Source organism: Zingiber officinale, chromosome 2A, assembly GCF_018446385.1.
Source record: "Zingiber officinale cultivar Zhangliang chromosome 2A, Zo_v1.1, whole genome shotgun sequence".
NCBI lineage: Eukaryota > Viridiplantae > Streptophyta > Magnoliopsida > Zingiberales > Zingiberaceae > Zingiber > Zingiber officinale.
In genome coordinates, this window is record NC_055988.1 from 15,718,358 (window position 1) to 15,739,207 (window position 20,850).

Genomic DNA, 20,850 nt, shown 5'->3' on the forward strand with positions numbered 1-20,850 from the left:
CTCTTGGCTGAAAATCCATTCTCAAGGTTGCTAGCACAACCTATCTCCATTTGTGAGTTTGTGAGACAAACAAACGCTTGTTCGTGTGGATACCGTAGATGCGCGAACGTGAGATCGTGTTGTGATCCGAGCTGTCGGGAGTCCGTGAGCACGCTACAAAGGTATAATCTCTCATGTTCCTATGTAAACTTAGTATATTTTTCTTCGCCCTTCGCATGGATCTTCTGGAGGAAATATGTCTTTTCCGCTGCGCGTTTGTGTGTTTAGCAACCTATTTCCTTACAGTAAAATCGGTACTTCAAGAAGTGGAATGTTTTTGGTTATATATCCTTCCAATACCAAGTGGAGTTATTGACAAGATATATGACATCTCTCGCTCCTTTGTATGGTCAACAAAACATCTACCAATCTCTTGGACTTCTATATGTCTACCCAAAGAAGAAGGAGGATATGGTTTACGTGATTTGCAAACATGGAATATGACTCTCTTATGTCGAATTCTATGGAATATTCAAAATCGAAGAGAGTCCCTTTGGGTCCGATGGGTTCATCATCACTATCTCCGAAATATGGACTTTTGACAATAGAGGAGTAAGCCTTCGGACTCTCCCCTTATTAAATGCTTACTTTATATTCGTGATGAGCTTGTACAACGAACTACCTCTATTGGCGCTGCAAACATGAAGATGATAGAGTGGTTTACGAGGGAAAATAATGGGTCGGCCTTGGCATATGAGTTTTTCCATCCAAGAGCGACTAAAGTGGATTGGTTTTCGGTGATATGGAAGCCATATATTTTGCCCAAGCATAGGTTTACCTCTTGGTTACTTGCTCATGGAAGACTAAAAACGACGGGCACCATCTCATATGAGTCCAACAAATTATGTGCATTGTGCCACCAACAAGATGAATCCAATAATCACATTTTTTTTTTATTGTGACATTGTCAAGCCCCTACTTGATAAAGTCAAGACATGGATGGGGTATCACTTTTGATATCACTGATATGACCTCCTTTCTTGATACATTTCGGCAAAATTACAAAGGTAAATGACGGCAAATGAAAGCAAGACATCTTGCTTTATCTTCCATGATTTATCTCATATGGAATGCACGTAACATAAGCCGATTTGAGAATGTTGTACCTTGCTTTGAGAAGATATTTCACAAAGTCCAAGTTCATGTTTGGCGCTTTGTGGATATCAAGTAATTCTTTTGTAATGTGTGGTAATGTTTTGTGACATGTTCAGATGTCATACAAACTACAAAGTCCAAGTCATGTTTAATACTTTGTAGACATTAGTGAGGCTTAGATGTGTGATGTTATGTATGAAGTTTGCTTAATGGTATCTTACAAAGTCATAAAATTCATATGCACTTTGTAGACATCATATGATTGTATTTTGTTCTTTTTGAGAGTATAATACATTTACCTCCCCCCTTCCCCCAAAAAAATAAACAAACAATAACACTATAAAAGGGGGTCTCCATCTATAGGCGCAGATATGCAATGCTACACAATTTTATATACTCATAGTCACTGTTCATTTACTATTCATTACCTTCAATTGAATCACTGACTTGAATGTTGGAGGACCTACACTGGAGACCCTCTCCCTAGCCCGGTTATTAATGCTCCTTCGGATGCACATGACCTTTCGGAGTTCTCTTTTCTAGTTTGGAGTCTTTGCACAGTCAATATCAGAGTCACCTATCCAGTACATCATCTCCACCAATTTCAAATATAATCAATACTAAAAATTTAAAATATCCTAAATGATCTCAAATTTTAAAAATATAAAAGACATAAATTATCAAAAATATTTAAAATATCAAACTCGATACAAATAAAGAAAAGATAAAAATTATTCTTTTTTACCGCATCATTTATTCTATTCTTCAAATAAATAAGACATTGTAATTTCCTAAACTGAATTACCGTGATTGTGACGTAGGATAATCCGAATTTTGAGACCCAATCTAAGTCCAAAAAGTTAAAAAAATAATAATAATAATCCCAGTTAGTCTCATTGATTATCTCTGGGTGATCGGTCGGGTCCCACGAAAGTTTCCCATCGGCCACCAGGGTAAATTGGGAAACGCACGCGACAGCCAACTCAGACGCCCAACGAGAAAAATTTCTACAAATACGCCGTAATTGGGGATCGAACCGTGGGCGCCTGGGTGACAACCTGAATGTTCTACCATGGCACCATGCCCCGATGACAAAATGATAATCTCAGTTAGCCTCATTGACTATCTCTGGGGTGACCGACCCGATTCTACGGAAGTTTCCCACAGGCCACCAGGGTAAATCGGGAAGCGCACGCAGCGACCAGCCCAGAAGTCCATAAGCCCAGCATCCTTTGATTACGCTCCCCATTTGAAGGAAAAATTCCTACAAATACGTCGTAGCTGGAGTTCGAACCGCGAGTACTTGGGAGACAACATGAATGTCCTATCATGACACCATAACTTTAGGGACATCCAAGTTGTCTCTCAAAAAAAAAAAAAATTCAAAGTCTTTACGGAGGCGGGCTTCAAATAAATTTTGTCAAAATTATTTTCATTTTTCCCTCGTTAGGATTTTAAGACTATTTGTTATGATATTATTTTTATTTTAAATTAATTTTAATCTTTTAAATCTAGAGACTCAAAATTCCTCCATAAAAATTAACTTTAAAAAAAATCGACGTCACATTGATTTATAATGATCAAGAACAATAATGATTAAGAATAGATAAGTTGGTGTTGTAAACAATAACGCGACTAACACCTCCTTAATTACAACGGGTAAGCTAGCTCTTCAAGGAGGCGGTCAAAATGGGAGGGTCGACGTAGGGTCCGTAGAGCCATCCATTAGCGATCACACGGTGGGCAGCCTCCGTCATATGGATTCCATCCCAGTTCACATGGGTCGATATGTTCTCGCACACCGTGAAACCCTTGTCATTGCACCGGCGACCTTGGTCGTAGTTGTAAAGCCCCCCGCCGTTCCCGCAGCAAGTTCTCAGCGCTCCCGCAGTAAACCCTGCCAGGTCGGAAAAAACAGGTAACGGTGAGTCGACAGACATTTCAGAAGGAAGAGCTGAAACCCAACTGCATGCTCTGTTTCTCTGTTTCTTCCAAATGGAGGAAAAGTCCAGCCACCGGCGTGTGCCACCTCAAGTGCCATACCATCGATCGGTCCCCCACCCGTGCGTCACGTAGGAACTTGGCAGGACATGACATGGGGGGAGATGCCTTCTCAAAAGGGTTCCATAATTCCCTCAGCTTTATTCGACTTAAATAATGCCCTACACTGACCCGAGAATGCGACCGTCAACCAAACACCTCGATCGTGGTGGGTTAACTTAATTACGATCGAGCTCTGTCAAATATTTTTGTAAGAGGATTCTCAACTCAATTATTGTTATTTCTTATTTCTCATCTCCTAACAGTCCACCTCCGAATTCTTGTATATATTATCTTTTGTAATCGCCCAACCACTACAGGATCGCAGAGAACGTGCGAAGAAACTATCAGAAAATTGAGTTGTATATGATCGATCGTGACTTATTCATGGAAGATTCAAACTCTGCTACGCAAGAGCCATGTCAATTTCAAATTGATGCTTAATTTGTTCAATTCACGCAAGGTGGGTGGCTAGTTCGTCGCTGACAAGGTCAGTTCAACCTAAAGCTAGCGATGGCGCAGATTAATGGCGGTAGCCTCGATGATATCAGCTCATGACAATTGAACTATTGACTTTTCTTCAGAATGCAGATGGGAAGAGAAGAAGACTGACCGTATTTGAGCGGGTTGATGGCGAAATCGAAGATTTGGGAGTAGTAGTCGGCGTATCGGATGGATATGGCCGGATTCTTTCGCCGGAGGTCGTCGAGGGTTCGCCGGAGCTGTGTGTTGTGCAGCCAGGAGAGGGCGTTGTATCTGCGGGAGCAGCCGGTCCTGGGGCCGTAGTCTTGCGGGTCGGGCGTGTGGTAGTTGGACAGGTACAAGGGGAAGCACCCCACCGGCAGCAGCCCCGGCACGATGATGTCCGCCGCCCCGAGCCCGATCAACCTCTGCTTGCGACCCCATTTTTTCAGTTAATTCTGAGCTTCTATGGTCTAGATGATTAATTCAAATATAATTACCTCGACGCCGTCGGAAATGGCGCGGACGACGTGAGGCACGAAGGTGGTGACTTCGTCAACGGACCTCCCGAAGAAGAGAGCAGTGCTGTAGTCGTTTCCCCCGAACTCGCCCACCACGAACAGAGACTTGCCCAGGAAATCCTTGCAGTCTGCCGCCGGCCGCCGGCGTCGTCATGAACGTCCGTAACCATTAATTAACTTCAGGGAGCTAGCTCAGAGTGAACATCAAGCTGCAGAATGAAGCTAACGGAGCACGCACCTTGTGTGGAGCCGCAGATGGAGGGGAGGAGCTTCTCGAAGCGGTCGACCTGGATGTAAATGGAGGCGTTGACCCACAGGCCCTTGCTCAGCCCTCGCTCGTTGAAGAAGTCGAAGCCGAGCACGGTGGCCGCCACCCAGGCGAAGTTCGCGCCCTTGCTGAAATTCGACTCCCTCTCGTTCGACGGCGGCAGCAATGGAAATCCCAGGTCCTGAGCTGCCAAATTCCCAACACATATGCTAATTAATTAATTAATTAATCAAGAGTAGCTATCGAATTTTTCGATCGTGCTGCGTGCGTACCGATGAAGTCGATGACTAAGCGTCCGTCGGAGCAGCGTCCGGTGGCGCGGCCGAAGAAGGTCATTCCGTAGGGGAGGCGGCCGATGCGGACGTTGCCGGTGTCGGACATCGAGTCTCCGAAGTTGAACAAGGCGTTGTACTGATGAGACGAGGAAGGAAGGAGGAAGGCGGAGAGGAGGAGGAGGATGAAGAGGAAGAAGAGGGCGAGATTCTCCATTGTTGCAGAAGAGTCTTCCTCCTCGTCGTGGCTTGGAAACGCACTGTTTTAAAACCACAAGCAATGGCGCGATTGGACCCGGCAAAAGCCACATGGTACATCATTTCTCGCGTCAACCACTGTTCTATCAATTTAAATATTCATTTTTTAAATATCAAATCTGAGATGACTTATTGTCCTATTAAAATTTTTCATAAATAAAAAAGTACTCCATATATATATATAAAATAGATAGAAAAAGCAGGCATTATTAGTTATTAATGGCAGGAATAGTATTCGAATTTTACCTGGCCACAGTTGACTTCCATCTTCTTAATGTTTTTATCTTGTGGCCAATTGCTGAAAGTTTGAATAAGAAACACATTAGCACAGAATCTATGCTTGTTTTGCATTTACAAGTTATCACCAATTCTGCATAGTTAGTGCAACAATGTAATCAGGGCAAGGTGCGAAAAATTATAGACAAAGATTCACTGATTGATTTAATAAACATAAGAGCAAGTTGTTAATTTCTTGCTACATCTGGGATCGTGATAATATTTTAAGGAAACTTGAGTCTGTTCAACTAACAAGCAACTCTCTCATTTATGTTTTCTTTTCCAACAAGAAGGTTGTGGATTAGGTGAGCTAGCTAGCAAATTAGTTGGCAGCGCCTTAACAGAACGATACTGCAGCATTGCCTTTAATTTCTTCTGTTCGCTGCAAGTTGCATCGACAAAAAAGAAGATGTAGAGTTATAGTAGTCAGGATTTGCCTTATCCAAACCATCACAGTGACAAGATATACCACTTTGTTTTCCCAATCTACGCTAGATTTTAACTGATGTGGTCGACATAGGCACCATATCTATCTGATATGGTCCGGTCAAAGGTCTTACTTAAATGTCGAGTAAAGTTAGAGTTGAAGTGATCATCTGACTCCTTCTACTCGGTCAACATACATCTTCAACATACATCTTCGACTCAATTCAACAGACTCCTTATCGACTCCTCCTATTCGATCACTAAACTCTTTCAGCTCAGTCATCTAACTTCTCCTACTCAGTTAACAAACTTTTTCAACTTGGTTCACTGGACTCCTTCAGCTTGATCATCGTCGGTTGAGAACTACATCCTACTAAGTTTGTTGTATCATTTTTCTTGAAGAATGTGAATAAAGTAGTCATTTCTCTCAGAAGATGTGGATAGCGTAGCTGTTTCTCTCGAAAGTCATGGGCAAATACGTGGGTAACGTAAGTGCACAGCTGCAGTCCTATATAAAGGTCACCCACTCTCACGGGCATAGGTATACACACGGATATTCAAACTCTTCTATGTTTGATGCAGTGGATAACTATCGATTCTATTGATTGTGTATAAATACTGGAAGCGACTATTGAATCCGTTGATTTGGACATGAATACCGAAAGCGACCTTCTAATCCATGTTGATTCGTGCAAGAATACTAATAAAAAGATAAACTCGTCATTTCAAAAAGGAGACCGTTAAAATTACCTTAATAAAAAAACTATCTTTTACAACTAAAATATATACATAGTCTCCAACTATAATATTCTTTAAAGAAGTCCTCATATATGGACTTAATCAATTCTTATATGATAAAGAAAAAAAAAAGAAATCATATGAAAAAAAATTTCTTAATAGGAATATTAATTAACAAAAGAGGATATTGATATAGACCAATCCTAACTCATATATACTAGAAATATGAAAAATACTCTAAATAATATAAAAATAAAAATTACTAAAAATAATAAAAATATACTTGAAGGTTCGGATGTAGATTTTGGATCTGAAACTTGACGATTATGAGTTCCTCAATAATAAAAGTAGTTCTTTGAATTTTACACGCGTGATCATTGATAAAGTCTCATTTTAAGTCCTAAGTCAAAGATTATAACCTCCGAAAGATTACTATGTCGAACCCACATCAATGTTCTCTTGTGTTTCACCTCTCTCTAGCTATTAACTTGAGTTTCGGAGCGGTCACACAGAATCCAACCTCAACGGCCAACGCTCATTCTAGCTACTAAATTGTTGAGTGTTCACATAAACTTTATGATTTTTCTTTATCATCATATCATCTGCAACCTTCTTTCTGATAATTACTTTTCACTTACTCACTCGACAGCGATCTCATTAACATAAAAAATAAGTCGGCCAAAGAAAATATTTAACATTGCCATTGATGGTGCTACTTATATATAAAATGTTTAATGCACCAACTACAACAACTAAGAAATATCACCAATTACTATTTAAAAAATCAAAAGGTATACTACGTGTGCAAGGAATAAATTATACTCCTGCAGTTTCATATAAATCAATCATAGTTTCTTGACATCTTACTTAATTCTTCTCCAATCTACCACACCTTGTTACAGACCTTGAAAGTGAAAGGTAGATGATCAGGAGTTGGATGCTGTCAAATCCTGCTACATATTTTTGAGTTTTCAAGTTCTTGCTGTCATCTTATGCACAAATGAAACGAAGGGCATGCCAAGAAATAATAAGCTGTTAAAGAAAACAGACACACATTGAGAGGAAAAGGAATATTTCAGAAAGACCACACACTTCCAAGGAAGAGCTATAAATCAAGGTGAAGTTCTCTTTTCTCAAGTTTAAAGGAAAGCCAAAGTACTCAAAGGCTGATCCATTTAGTATATATTGATGGATTAATTAAATTAAAGTTAACTTCCCAAGAAAAACCTTGTTCATCTTCATCTTCATTGCATGTTGAAGATTAAGTGACAATAAAACTTTCCAACAAAACTCTTCATTTCCTATAATAATTTTGGTTTACAAAGAGTCACAAATTAAAGTTGTCTTTAATGTCTTCTTTAATGTTGGTGTGTGTTACAAGTAATTCAAAAGTGTATAAAAGGAGAAGACCATGTATTAATAAAAAAAAGCTTGACTTCCTCTTAATATTCTTCCTCCTCTAAATATACTCTGTTCCTTGGTTAATCTTCTTTCAATATGGTATCATAGCGATGACCAACAATCTCATTTCTCTTGTGCCTCGTTTCAATAGTGAAAATTTTGATTATTGGAGCACTCTCATGAAGTTAGGTCTTGAATCACAAGACTTATGGATTGTTATTGAAGGAGTACCAGAGGAGGAAGATCAATTAACCGAACCACAAAGAAATATTTTGAAGAACAAGAAGCAAAAGGATAGAAAAGCTCCTTTTCAGATTTATCAAGCCCTTGAAATTTCAGTTTATGAAAGGATTTCAAAAGCAACGAGTACTCAAAGAGCATGGGAGATTCTACAAACAACTTATTCCAACCAAGACCAAGTGAAAAATGTACGCTTACAATCTTTACGAGCAGATTTTGAAAAATTAGAGATGAAAGACAATGAAAAAGTTTCAGAGTATATACTTCACTCGAACCGGTTCTATTATGAATCAAATGACATCAAATGGAGAAATCATGGAGACCCAAAGGGTAGTAGAGAAAATCTTACGAAGTCTATCAAACAAATTTGATCGTGTGATAGTTGCTATTGAAGAATCACAAGATATTTTACTAATGTCCTTGGAAAGTTTGCAAGAAAGATTGGAAGCTCATGAGGTTAGAATTCTTCAACGAAGTCCTCTTATCTCTACTTCAAATCAAACTTTGAAATCCCAGTTCACATCCACGGGAGGCCGTGGCTCTTATCGTCGTGGACGTGGAAGAGGTCAGAATCAAAGAAGAGGTGGTAGATTTTCTTACCAGCAGTCACAAGAAAATGGAAAAGAAGAGTCTCAAAAAGGGGAGAGACAATTTTCCTATAATTTCCAAAGAGGAAGAGGACGTGGAAATTACAAAGGTACAAAACCTTATATTGAATGTCATTATTGTCATATGCTAGGACATAAAATAAATTATTGTTGGGAAAAATATCCTGAGAAAAAATGTGAAGCTGGATTAGTACATGAAAATGAATCTCAAAATTTTGAAACTTTACTGATTGCTAGTGATGGAAATATTGAAAATATTTGGTATTTGGATAGCGGTGCAAGTCAGCATATGACTGAAAGCTTATTTTTAACCCTAGCAAAAGCTAACCATGGGCATGTAACTATTGGAGATGCTAAGTCCTACAAAATTGAAGGAGTAGGAGAAATCTCTTTCAAAACAAAGTCTGGAAAAATTGACAAAATGTCTGAGGTATTTTATGTTATTGGTTTACAGAGTAATCTACTTAGTGTTGGTCATTTATTGAGAAAAGGTTTCGATATTCATTTTGCTGATAAGTATTACAACATGAAGAAGAAAAATCAGTATGTAGCAAAGATCAGTTTGGGCTCAAATAATTTATTTTCTCTCAAACTTGATATTATAAATGTTGCTTGTTATCTTACTGCTAATGAAGAAATTGTTGGAGCAATCTAGGTACCTTAGGTTTGATGTTTGGACAAAGGTTTAAGTTAGGTTTATTGTTGTATTTGATATGCATTGTGAGTGTGCAGGATACATGTATAATAAGGAAAGTCCAAGTGTGATCTTAGCAAAGGAGGAAAGTCCAAGGATGAGTCTTGGTGGTGTAAGTCCAAGCATGTAGTCTTGGCAACGTAAGTCCAAGTGTGATTTGGTAATGGATGAAGTCTTGGAGGCGCAACCTCTTGGAAAAGAAAGACCCGACAACAATAACAAGGCCGATGGAAGCTCCAAAAGGCAATATATGAAGGATGGGGAGGCATCCAAGAGACGCAAGACTAATGGAGGAGGCTAGAAGGCTAGGTCTAGGTTGGTCGGACGAGGATGAGTGATGAGTGAATGTACTCAGGGGTTAAATCCTAGGATTAGAGTTCTACTATAGTGTCATCGTAGCAGTACTGTATGTTGGGGTTCAATCAAAGTCCCACATTGGAAAGATTTGGTAAAGATCATGGGGTTAAAAGGATGCAAGATATCTCCATTGGCATGCAGCCTTTTGGGTAGAGCCCAAGAGTAAAGCCATGAGGACCTAGGCCCAAAGTGGACAATTGTAACGACTCGGCCCTTTGGCCTCTTGGGCGGCCCTTGTGGCGGCCCAACTAGCGGCCCTTATGTCATCGGCCCATTTGGCGACCTCTCATGTCGTCGGCCGACGACCCTTTGGACGTGCCGTTACTCACTAGGACTTTCCACCCCTGGCAGTGGCTTTTTGCCTCCCCCAGGATTCGAACTCTAAACCTCCAGGCTTAAGTATTAGAGTTTATGAATCCTGGTAACCAAGTGAGATCACTCACTTGCAACATAAGGGCCGCTAGTTGGGCCGCCACAAGGGCCGCCCAAGAGGCCAAAGGGCCGGGTCGTTACAATAAAAAGGCGCCTTTTTATTGTAACGACCCGACCCTCTTGGCTCATTTGGCGGCCCATTTGGCGACCTCTCATGTCGTCGACCGACGACTCTTGGCCGTGCCGTTACTCACTAGAACTTTCCACCCCTGGCAGTGGATTTTTGCCTCCCCCAGGATTTGAACTCTAAACCTCCAGGCTTAAGTATTAGAGTTTATGAATCCTGGTAACCAAGTGAGATGATAGGTCCCGGGTTCGATTCCCGTTTAAGCTATTTTTTTTTTATTGTAACGACCCGGCCATTTGGCCTCTTGGGCGGCCCTTGTGGCGGCCCAACTAGCGGCCTTTCCACCCCTGGCAGTGGATTTTTGCCTCTCCCAGGATTCGAACTCTAAACCTCCAGGCTTAAGTATTAGAGTTTATGAATCCTGGTAACCAAGTGAGATCATCTAATACTTAAGCCTGGAGGTCTAGAGTTCGAATCCTAGGGGAGGCAAAAATCCACTGCCAGAGGTGGAAAGTCCTAGTGAGTAACGACACGGCCAAAGGATCGTCGATCGACGACATGAGAGGTCGCCAAATGGGCCGACGACATAAGGGCCGCCAGTTGGGCCGCCCAAGAGGCCAAAGGGCGGGTCATTACAACAATATCATGTCATTGTGGAGATATGTGGACATCCTTTGGGCTCAACAAATGGTATCAGAGCCATGGTACGGACCAGATACCATGTGGGGTGGCCTTGAACAAATTTGAGGGTGGGCCCGGAGTAGGTCAGGGTGACCGGATGTTCGTGGGAGGCCTGGAGCAGGTCAGGGTGATCGGATACTTATGCGGAAGCAAGTAGGTCAGGGTGACCAGATGCTCGCAGGGAGGCCCGAAGCAGGTGAGGGTGACCGGATACTCGCGGGGAGGCTTGGAGCAGGTCAGGATGACTGGATGCTTGTAGGAGACCTGGAGCAGGTCAAGGTGACCAGATACTCGCGGGGAGGCGAGTAGGTCAGGGTGACCGGATGCTCGCAGTGAGGCCCGAAGCAGGTCAAGGTGGTCGAATGCTCACGGGAGGCCCGGAGGAGGTCAAGGTGACCGGGTACGGATGCTTACGGGGAGGCCCAAAGCAGGTCAGAGTGACCAGATGCTCGCGGGGAGGCCCAGACCATGAGAGTAATTATGGTCCTTCGTTTGAGGGGAGGATTGTTGGGGTTCAATCAAAGTCCCACATTGGAAAGATTTGGTAAAAATCATGCGGTTAAAAGGATACAAGATATCTCCATTGGCATGAGGTCTTTTGGGTAGAGCCCAAGAGCAAAGCCATGAGGGCCTAGGTCCAAAGTGGACAATATCATGCCATTGTGGAGATATGTGAACATCCTTTGGGCTTAACACTGTAGCGTTACTGCAGCAGTATGTAGCGTTACTGTAGCAGTCGACTGGTGCGGTCGACCGGGTAGTCGACTGGGAGCTAACAAAATGCGTCTGTTCATTTGGTTAGTGTGGAACAGTCGACTGATGGAAGTATCAGTCGACTGGTATCGAACCGTTAGGTTGTAACGATCGAATCTCTATAGAGGGCAATCGACTGATGGTTTTAGTAGTCGATTGGTAGGCGAGGTTTTCCAACTCGTGGCCTATATAACCAAGCATTAGAAGCTTGGTTAAGGTTGACGAAATAGACTTGGTTAAAGCCAATTAGAATCTCCCAAGCCCTCGTGTGATTGGTGTGCTTGTATTCAAGTGTTTGTGGTGATGTTTCTCCACCAACAAGGAGCTTGAGCTAGCCGAAGGTTTTCCGGGGAGTCATCCATCGACGGATCGGGATCGTCCATCTTATGGACAGCCGTGGAGTAGGAGTAAGTGATCTCCGAACCACGTTACATAAATGTGTTAGAGGTTTGATTATCTTGGTTATTACTTCTAGGTTTAGCATTCTATTCGTTAGATTTGTTTGTGTATTTCCATTGTGCACTAACATTATAGAAAGCGACGTGTTGGGTGAGACGCTATTCACCCCCCTCTAGCGGACATCAAGGTCCCAATAGAAATTTCCAAGTTGTGGCTTGACAAATTTAGGCATCTGAATTTTCAAATCTTGAAGGAGTTAGCAAGTAAAAATATTGTTCAAGGACTTCCTAAAATTGATGGAATAAGTGAAGTCTTTGAAGAGTGTCAACTTGGAAAGCAACATCAAGAGACATTCCCATCTAAATCTAAGTGGGAATCACATTCACCCTTGGAACTTGTCCACACAGATCTTTGTGGACCCTATGCGTGTATCATCTCTCGGAAGTAACTTATATTTTTTATTATTTGTTGATGATTACACCAGAAAAACTTAGGTTTATTTTGTTAAAGAAAAATCAGAAGCTCTCTCTTGCTTTAAAATCTTCAAAAGTCAAGTGGAAATTTTTTTTGGCTATCAAATAAAAAAAATCTGAGAAGTGACCGAGGAGGTGAATTTCTATCTTCTTTATTTGAAGAATTCTATCAAAACCATGGTATTAGACATGAATTGACAGCACGGTATATGCCACAACAAAATGGTGTCACGGAAAGAAAAAATAGGACAATCATGAACATGGTCAGATGCATGTTGAAGAAGAAAAATTTATCAGCTGAATTTTAGGCTGAAGTAGCTTCTTGTGTCGTCTACCTAATCAACAGATCATCAACAAAAAGGTTATAGAATTCTACTCCAAATGAGGCATGGTACGGAAAGAAACCAAATGTTACTCATTTAAAAACTTTTGGTTGTCTTGCATATTCTCATATTCCTGATGCTTTAAGAACTAAACTTGATGACTAGTCTGAAAAATGCATTTTTATTTGATATAGCGAAAGAAGCAAAGCTTACAAGCTTTACAATCCAAAAACAAAAAAAAATTGTGATTAGCAGGGACGCCCGCTTAGATGAAAAAGCTTCTTATGTTTTCTCAGATTCGGCAGGTTCATCAAGTTGAGAAATTCTTGAATTTGAAGATGATCCTTCACCACTACAACCTGATATTTCTGAAATAAACATGTCTCCACCACCATCACAAAGAAGAATAAGAAGTTTGAGAGATATTTATGATGTGACTGAAGAGGTAAATATGACAGATCAAGTCTATTTTGATTTCTTTGTAGGAGAAGATCAAATCACATATGGAGAAGCATCAAAAGAAAAGAAATGGGTGCATGCCATGAATGAAGAGATAAGCTCCATTGAGAAAAGTGGTACATGAGAGCTCACTACTTTGCCACCATACAAATATCCGATTGGTGTGAAATGGATCTTCATGACTAAAACAAATCCAGATGGCTCCATTAATAAATACAATGCAAGATTGGTTGCAAAGGGATAAAAACAGAAAGAAGGTGAAGATTTCAATGAAGTATTTGCTCCTGTTTCTAGACTTGATACAATTCGATTAATTGCACTTACTGCTCAAAAGGATTGGAAATTATTTCAAATGGACATCAAATCAGCTTTTTTAAATGGTTTTCTTCAAGAAGAAATTTATATAGAACAACCCCCTGATTTTGTGAAAATAGGTGATAAGGACAAAGTATATAAGCTCAGAAAGGCTCTCTATGGTTTGAAGTAATTACCTTGTGCATGGTATGACTGAATTAATGATTATTTTATTAAATATGATTTTTAAAGATGTCCTTTTGAACATACACTTTTTATCAAACAAAATTCTGAAGGTGACTTTATACTTGTGAGTCTTTATGTTGATGACCTTATTTTTACCGGAAATAATCAGGAGATATTGACAAAATTTAAAACTCTATGATGAGAGAGTTCGAAATGACATATTTGGGTGAGTTGCATTACTTTTGGGCATTAGTGTTCAACAATCGAGAGAAGGAACTTTTATCTCATAAGAATACTATGCAACTCAAATTCTTAAAAGGTTCAAGATGGAACATACAAACCCAGTCTCAACTCCTTGCATCACAGGTCTGAAACTAAGTAAGATTGGTGAAGGAAAGATGGTGCATTCAACAATATTTCATAGCTTAGTTGGGAACCTGATGTATCTTACTGCCACTAGACCTGATATCATGTACACAGTATGTTTGATTAGCAGATTTATGGAAAAACCTTATTCAAACCATTAAGAAGCTGCAAAAAGAGTTCTACAATATATTAAAGGAACAATTGATTATGGAATTTTTTACAAAACACAAGTGTCTATCAAACTTGTTAGTTATACAAATAGTGATCTTGGAGGAAGTATTGATGATTCTAGAAGTATCTCTAGCTATATTTTTAACCTTGGAAGTGGGGTAATCTCTTGGTGTTCAAAGAAGTAACAAATTGTAGCACTTTTAACTACTGAAGCAGAATATATAGCAGCTTCTTCAGCTGGATGTCAGGCTTTATGGTTAAGAGGAGTTCTTGAAAATTTAAAATGCAAACAAAAAGATCCAACAATATTATATTGTGATAACAGTTCTGCAATTTCTGTCTCAAAGAATCCAATACTGCATGGAAGAACAAAGCACATTCGCTTGCGATTTCATTTCTTAAGAGAACTTGTTGATGAAGGTGAAATCAATCTTGAATATTGTCCTAGCAATAAGCTAGTTGCTGATGTTTTCACAAAGTCACTCGGAGGATCTATATTTTCAAAAAATATTACAGCTCTAGGAGTAAAAAAAACCCTCTTCATCTTCATCTTCCTTGCACGTTGAAGATTAAGTGACAATATAACTTCCCAATAAAACTCTTCATTTCCTACAATAATTTTGGTTTTCAAAGAGTCACAAATTAAAATTGTCTTTAATGTCTTCTTTAATGTTGATGTGTGTTACAAGCAATTCAAAAGGATATAAAAGGAGAAGACCATGTATTATTTTACATATGCTAGTAAAAACCAAAAAAGCTTGCTTAATCTTCTTCATCCTCTAAATATACTCTGTTCCTTGATTAATCTTCCTTCATCTATGATATGGGGCAGTTATTCATTGATCATTCACTTCATTTCTCCCTATCAAATTTCTTACACTTCCATCTTCCTTTCGTAGAAATATCTATCCTTCACTGATAAGCTCGTTCGTAAGGCCAACTATAGTATTCTGCAAAACAAGAATAAGAGTAGAAGCAAAGTATCATCAATTTTTGCTAGTTCTGGAACAGCAAACAAGAATGAGAGTGATAGCAAAAACATCTTAAATACATTACTTTTTCAATTAGATCTGTGGAGAGAAAAAAAAATACAATCTTGGAAAATTGTCCAAATCCAATTCAAACTCGAGCAAATTTCACTAGTGATTCTCGCTTAGGATAATGGAGAAAGTGTATTAGAGTGTGAGAGTGTTAATTTGAGATGAGAGTAAGTTGGAAAGGGTATTTACAAATAAATTTAAAATATTTTATGGGGTTTTCTTTTGTAATTTAGGAATATTTGACCAAAATACTTATCTAAATTAATTAGCTATTTTCTTTTTAACAATTGGAAGAATTTTGGCCAAAACATCCATTTAAATTTTAATGCTAGGGGAAATCTCTGGAGTCAGAACATTTGTCTTGGGCAAGACTTGTGCCTAAGTTAGCGCACAGGTAATGCTTGACCAAACATGCACTCGGGTCGTGTCTCACTTGAGACAAGTCAGGCCAGTGTAGGCATGACCCATCTATTTAGTACGAGCCCATAAGTTTGAGCCAGACATGATAGCTCTCCTTTTAGTTTGGGTTGGATACAACTGCTACCGTATCGCTCTAAGAGAAAAAGAGTATTCTCCTAAAAAAATCCCTTTTGAGTTTTGTGTACTCATCCAGGAGGTAATTAGAAGGCATCGTATAGATAAGAAGGTCAACAATCTTGTTGAGGTGGCAAGAAGAGTAGAGGAAGAGCTGAGTCGCTTTCTGATTCCGTACGATCTCAAATACCAATAGCCCCCAACTCCATGATGCTCTCGACCTCGGGTTGTTCATCCCCGAGTTGCTCCTAACTTGGCGGTACCTCAACTTCATGACATTCTTGTGATCCCAGGTTGAATGTTTCCAAGCCACCTCTAGACTCGACAGCTCCCCGCCGACTCCATGACACTCCAGTTTATTTCAAGAAGATAACAATCATGTGGATCTCGAGATTTCAGACTATTTCAAGAAGAAGACAACGATCACATGGATCTTGAGATTTTAAACTATTTCAAGAAGATAGCGATCGTGTGGATCTCAGAATTTCAGACTATTTCAATAAATAAATAATACATCAGAATTAGTCATCACTTTTTAAAAAGTAGCCCGCCCTATGGGCTCATGTACACGTACACATGCACATCCAAAATCCTAAACACCTCTTTGTTCTTCTTTTGACCCCTCCGTCAAAAATTTAATTGAGCATCGGAGTGGCTGCGCCAAGGAATTCCTTGGTTAGCATTCTAACCCTCTTTCTTTCATCTTTTTCAGTTCAGACTCTCACAAATCTTCCCACCAATACTCGTTGTTGCTAGGCGATTGACGACCAAATTAGCATTTCCACCAACTCATCGATAGTTTGTTTGTCAACGTTCTCAGATAGGATCAAAGAATGGGGTCAACATTTACTTATCTTTTCATTCACATATAGAGAATAGTCTAAGAATTTGCAAGGCTTAATTATCTTTTACTCTGGTTTTTTTTTGGTATGTTTATGTTGTGAGTTTGGCCTGCTCAAAAAGAGTGTTCTATTGTTACACAAATGATACAGAAAGATCCAAAGATTATTCTTGATATTTGTCTTCCAATCAACGAAATATTGATCAATATAGTACACAAAATAATCATTATTCTATCCGATTTTAGCAAAATATTCAAAATCTATAAAATTAAATTCAGGATTCTTATAATAATAGGCCACTCAAACACTGAAGTAATATAACGCTCCATGCTATGGAAGAGACCAAATGATAAACAAATACAAACGGTGTCCATGCAGAAAGAAAAAACTTATCCTTTTAATTTAACATTCTTAAACTTAAATACTAGCAAAATTTTCATGTCTATAACCCTCACAGTTGATCAGGCTGTTCACTCGATCTACATATATAATATACACACTAATCATGCTTCAACGGAATGATTATAGTGCTCAAAGTTAAGCTTTCAAGAGCACTTAAAACTTTTAGGACAATCTCTCACCAATTGCACCTTTCAGAAACTACAAATTAATTCGTCTACGTTGAGTGGAGGTTTATTTATCCACAGAGAACTCTCTGGGCCAGTTAACGTATATTATTAATTCTGTGTTGATCAAATGACCTTTTCTTAAATAGTTTTCAGTCGTTTAAAGGAGATTCGTTACTCCTAATCAATCAAAGCACACCAAACTGCACTATCAGGCAAAAGAGAAACGCACTTCCATATCTATTCTATTATAGATGGAGCTTTATCTTGGCGTCGAGGAGAATAATATGATCCAAGTTCTGAAGTACAAGACGGGCTACAAGAGAAACAATCGACCAATTCGGTAACTTCAGATTAAGAACAATATGCAAAGCCTTGAAAAATAAGGGGCGTTCAATGATGCTGAGGATCTGGACCGCCGGGGCTCAGCCTCTTGGAGTCCTCGTAGTTAATTTCTCCCGCCGTCTGCTCTGCTCCTCCTGCAGCGGTGGTCGTCGGAAAATACGCAACCGAACCGTGTGGCACTAGTAGCCGGGCTTCCGAGCTGCCGACGGAGCTGGACGAGATAAGAAGCAAGCACAATAACAACTTAAGGAACGCAGTTGCCCTCATTGTGTGGCTGTTTAAAGTATATGTGAGCTCATACCACAAGGTTGCATTATATAGCGGCAGATGCTCTGTCCGGTTTCCCTCGCAAGGTTTTCTTTAAACTCGAGTGGTGTGGAACAACTATTCTTTTTTTCCTACGTTGACTAATTTTGGAATAATCATTCCATTCCAGTCCTATAAAAATTTTTCATCGACTATTCAGATAATATTGATATAAGAAGCACTAAATGATCAAATTTATATTTTAATAATAGTAAAAAGTTCAAATTTAAGTTGCCTTGTTATCTAACAAGTGTAACTAAACCTACAGTAAAATCCTAAGTTATCATAAGTAAAAATTTTAGTGGATTCTAAGCAGGTGGAAAGTCTTAGCTGCAGTTAGACAACGAAGTTCTAGTCCGGGGAATTGGGCGAAGTCTTGGCGAATCGAGAATTTTGGGAAAAATCCTAGAGTCGAGGACTCTAGTGAAAATCCTGGGGGTCGCGGATATATACTAGGTGGAAGACTGGACAGATCATGGAGCAGACTCTAGCATGAAGTTTCGAAGCCTCGGACGCTGAACAAAAGTCCAGTCGATCTAAGGGACTGGTTTGACAAAAGGTAAACTCTCCTGAGAAGAGTAGGTGAGGATGCATTCCCCGTTGAGGGAACAATAGACATCAGTTCGACCTAGGATTTCCGAAAAATCTAAAAGTTAGAACCAGACAGTCCAGAAACTGTCAAATAATTTATTATTCATATTTTATTGTGCTAACTTTATTTTACAGGATATGTTTGGCATTTTGGACTAACGTATCTGGCAAGAAGTGAAAATCACATAAAAGGTTCGGATAAACAATATTCAAGGTGCCTCCGGGGCTATTGGAGGCACCTCGAGACGCTTGGATGAAAGCCCGCGTGGAGAGGCACGAAGGCGCTTTCGAACGGATGAAGTTCGTAGAAAGCAGAGCTTATCAATACCACAGATTTGGGGATAAAAATCCGAGCTGGAGGAGCCTTCAATGGGGTTGAAGGCGTTTTCAATAGTCCATAAAAGGAGACCACGAGCATGTATCATCGGAAAGAACGGGGGTGAATAATGATCGCCAAAAATTCGATTTAAAACAGATATGCAGAGGAGGAATAAGAATCAATGCTAACACGACCAAATTTTTACTTGGTTCGGAGCCTTCGACGACTCCTACTCCAAGGTCTACACTCGTCGAGTGCTTTTGTTAGGTAATCCACTAATAGTTCGAAATGGTTACAAATTGCAAGTACAAGAACTATATATAAAAAATACCGACAATAAAAAACTAATTAAAGCTGAAGTTCGGTTGTTGGTGGAGCGTAGTACCATTGCGAGAGCCTTTTCAAAGCACCGAGCAAAAGAGAAGGTTGTTGTAGTTGTTCTTTTGCAGCTCCGGGTCGAAGGCCTTTAAATAGGTCCATTCCAGGCGCCTGGAACCTCCTCCAAGCGCTTGAACCATATGGGTCGGTCAATCAACGCACTCCACATCAACTTGTGGATGATTTTTCTGTTCCAAGTACCCGGATCGCTTGGACCCCCTCAGCACCCACTGGACATGCCCGCTCTAGGCGCCCGAACCCTTTTCTTCATCAACTTCCACCTGCAAGAAAAGGTTAGTCCAGACAATCAAAAAATAGATTTTACCCTGCAAAACAGAGTTAGCGTAACATGATAAAATATGAGTATTAATTAGATCTTGTCTCCACGAGATCAAGACCTAGTCAAGATCTTAACTTAGGTTTCCCAAATAGATCTAAGTTTGCTCGACGCTTAATGGAGAACATGTCCTCACTGGAACTCTCCTCCAGTTGCTTACCTTTACTTATCACTTGTAGTCACTTGACTTGCCTCTGACCCACCATGTCTTTCTGCTAGTTATCATGTCCGCTAACCCAACTGTACTTCGGTCGGTTGTCAGGTCCCGCGGATCCAACCAGACTTCATGCTAGATATCAGGTCCTGCAGACCTATCTGAACTTCCCACCAGTTATTAGGCCCACGGAGCTAGCTGGATTTCAGCCTGGTATTAGGTCTCTCTGACCAGTTAACTATTGTACACTTGGTAGAAAAGGTTAGATAAACATTACATCTAACTTTAATCTATTTGTTATACATCAAAATCAGATTATTAGTACAACCTGCACCAACAGAGCAGATGCTTCAATACAACTCATCTTCACAATCTTTCTCTTGCGTGCTACTCTAAAGATGATCCGATGAAGCCGTAACATTGTTCTGATGACTGAAAGCTCTAATTTCAGAATTCCACGTTGTCGGTATAATTTTAAATTTATGTAATTAAGTTTTGCACTTGTAATTCCACAATTTGTAAAGTTTTTCTGAAATTATAGTGATTGCCCAACGAAAGCGATCAACGATCGTGAGCCTTGGAGTAGGAGTTGTCACAGGCTCCGAACCAAGTAAAACTTGGTCTTGTTAGCCTTGTTTTTCTTTTCCTTCTTTCCGCTATGTTATTCTCTATTTTCCAAAAAGTATGAAAAAGTTACAAGGGCTATTTATCCCCCCCCCCTCTAGCGTATCTCGATTCTATAGATAAATGAAGAAACAATCACAATAGATGATCTATCAGAGCACACTTCCGTTACACCATTACCCGAGGCAACCTATTCCTTTATTTTTTAAGTCAAAGCCCACCGCTTGTAATTTATTATATCTTCAAATGCACATTTGGTTAGTCCTACAAAATTATCTAACCCAACTGAGTCTAGTAAGTTGATCGGATCGGGTCAGGCAATTTAAAGGCACAAATCAAGTGGATAGGTTAGAGAGACTAAACCGATTGGGCTGGCTCAACTACTCATCTTGGATCATCAAGTTTGTCGGTCGAGTAAGCCCTTATTAAGTCTTGTGGAAGGTCAAACCAAACTATTAGGAAATAATTATTATTATTAAATACTTATTTGTTTCCTAGTTATTAGAAATTAATTA

The 20,850-nt window shown here is 39.8% G+C and overlaps 1 protein-coding gene and 1 long non-coding RNA gene across 2 annotated transcripts; one reads left to right on the top strand and one right to left on the bottom strand.

Moving 5' to 3' along the window:
* Window positions 1–2,678: 2,678 nt before the first annotated feature.
* On the bottom strand, window positions 2,679–4,968 carry LOC122040823 (GDSL esterase/lipase At5g45910-like). The gene is made up of 5 exons (XM_042600266.1): window positions 4,698–4,968; window positions 4,396–4,611; window positions 4,137–4,285; window positions 3,788–4,064; window positions 2,679–3,031 (listed from the first exon to the last, which is right to left on the bottom strand). Exons 1-5 carry the CDS (start codon window positions 4,912–4,914, stop codon window positions 2,799–2,801), a joined length of 1,092 nt encoding a protein of 363 aa, XP_042456200.1. The 5' UTR covers window positions 4,915–4,968; the 3' UTR covers window positions 2,679–2,798.
* On the top strand, window positions 3,392–4,887 carry LOC122040824. The gene is made up of 2 exons (XR_006128729.1): window positions 3,392–3,664; window positions 3,759–4,887. It is a non-coding gene; the product is annotated as an uncharacterized LOC122040824 (long non-coding RNA).
* Window positions 4,969–20,850: the final 15,882 nt, after the last annotated feature.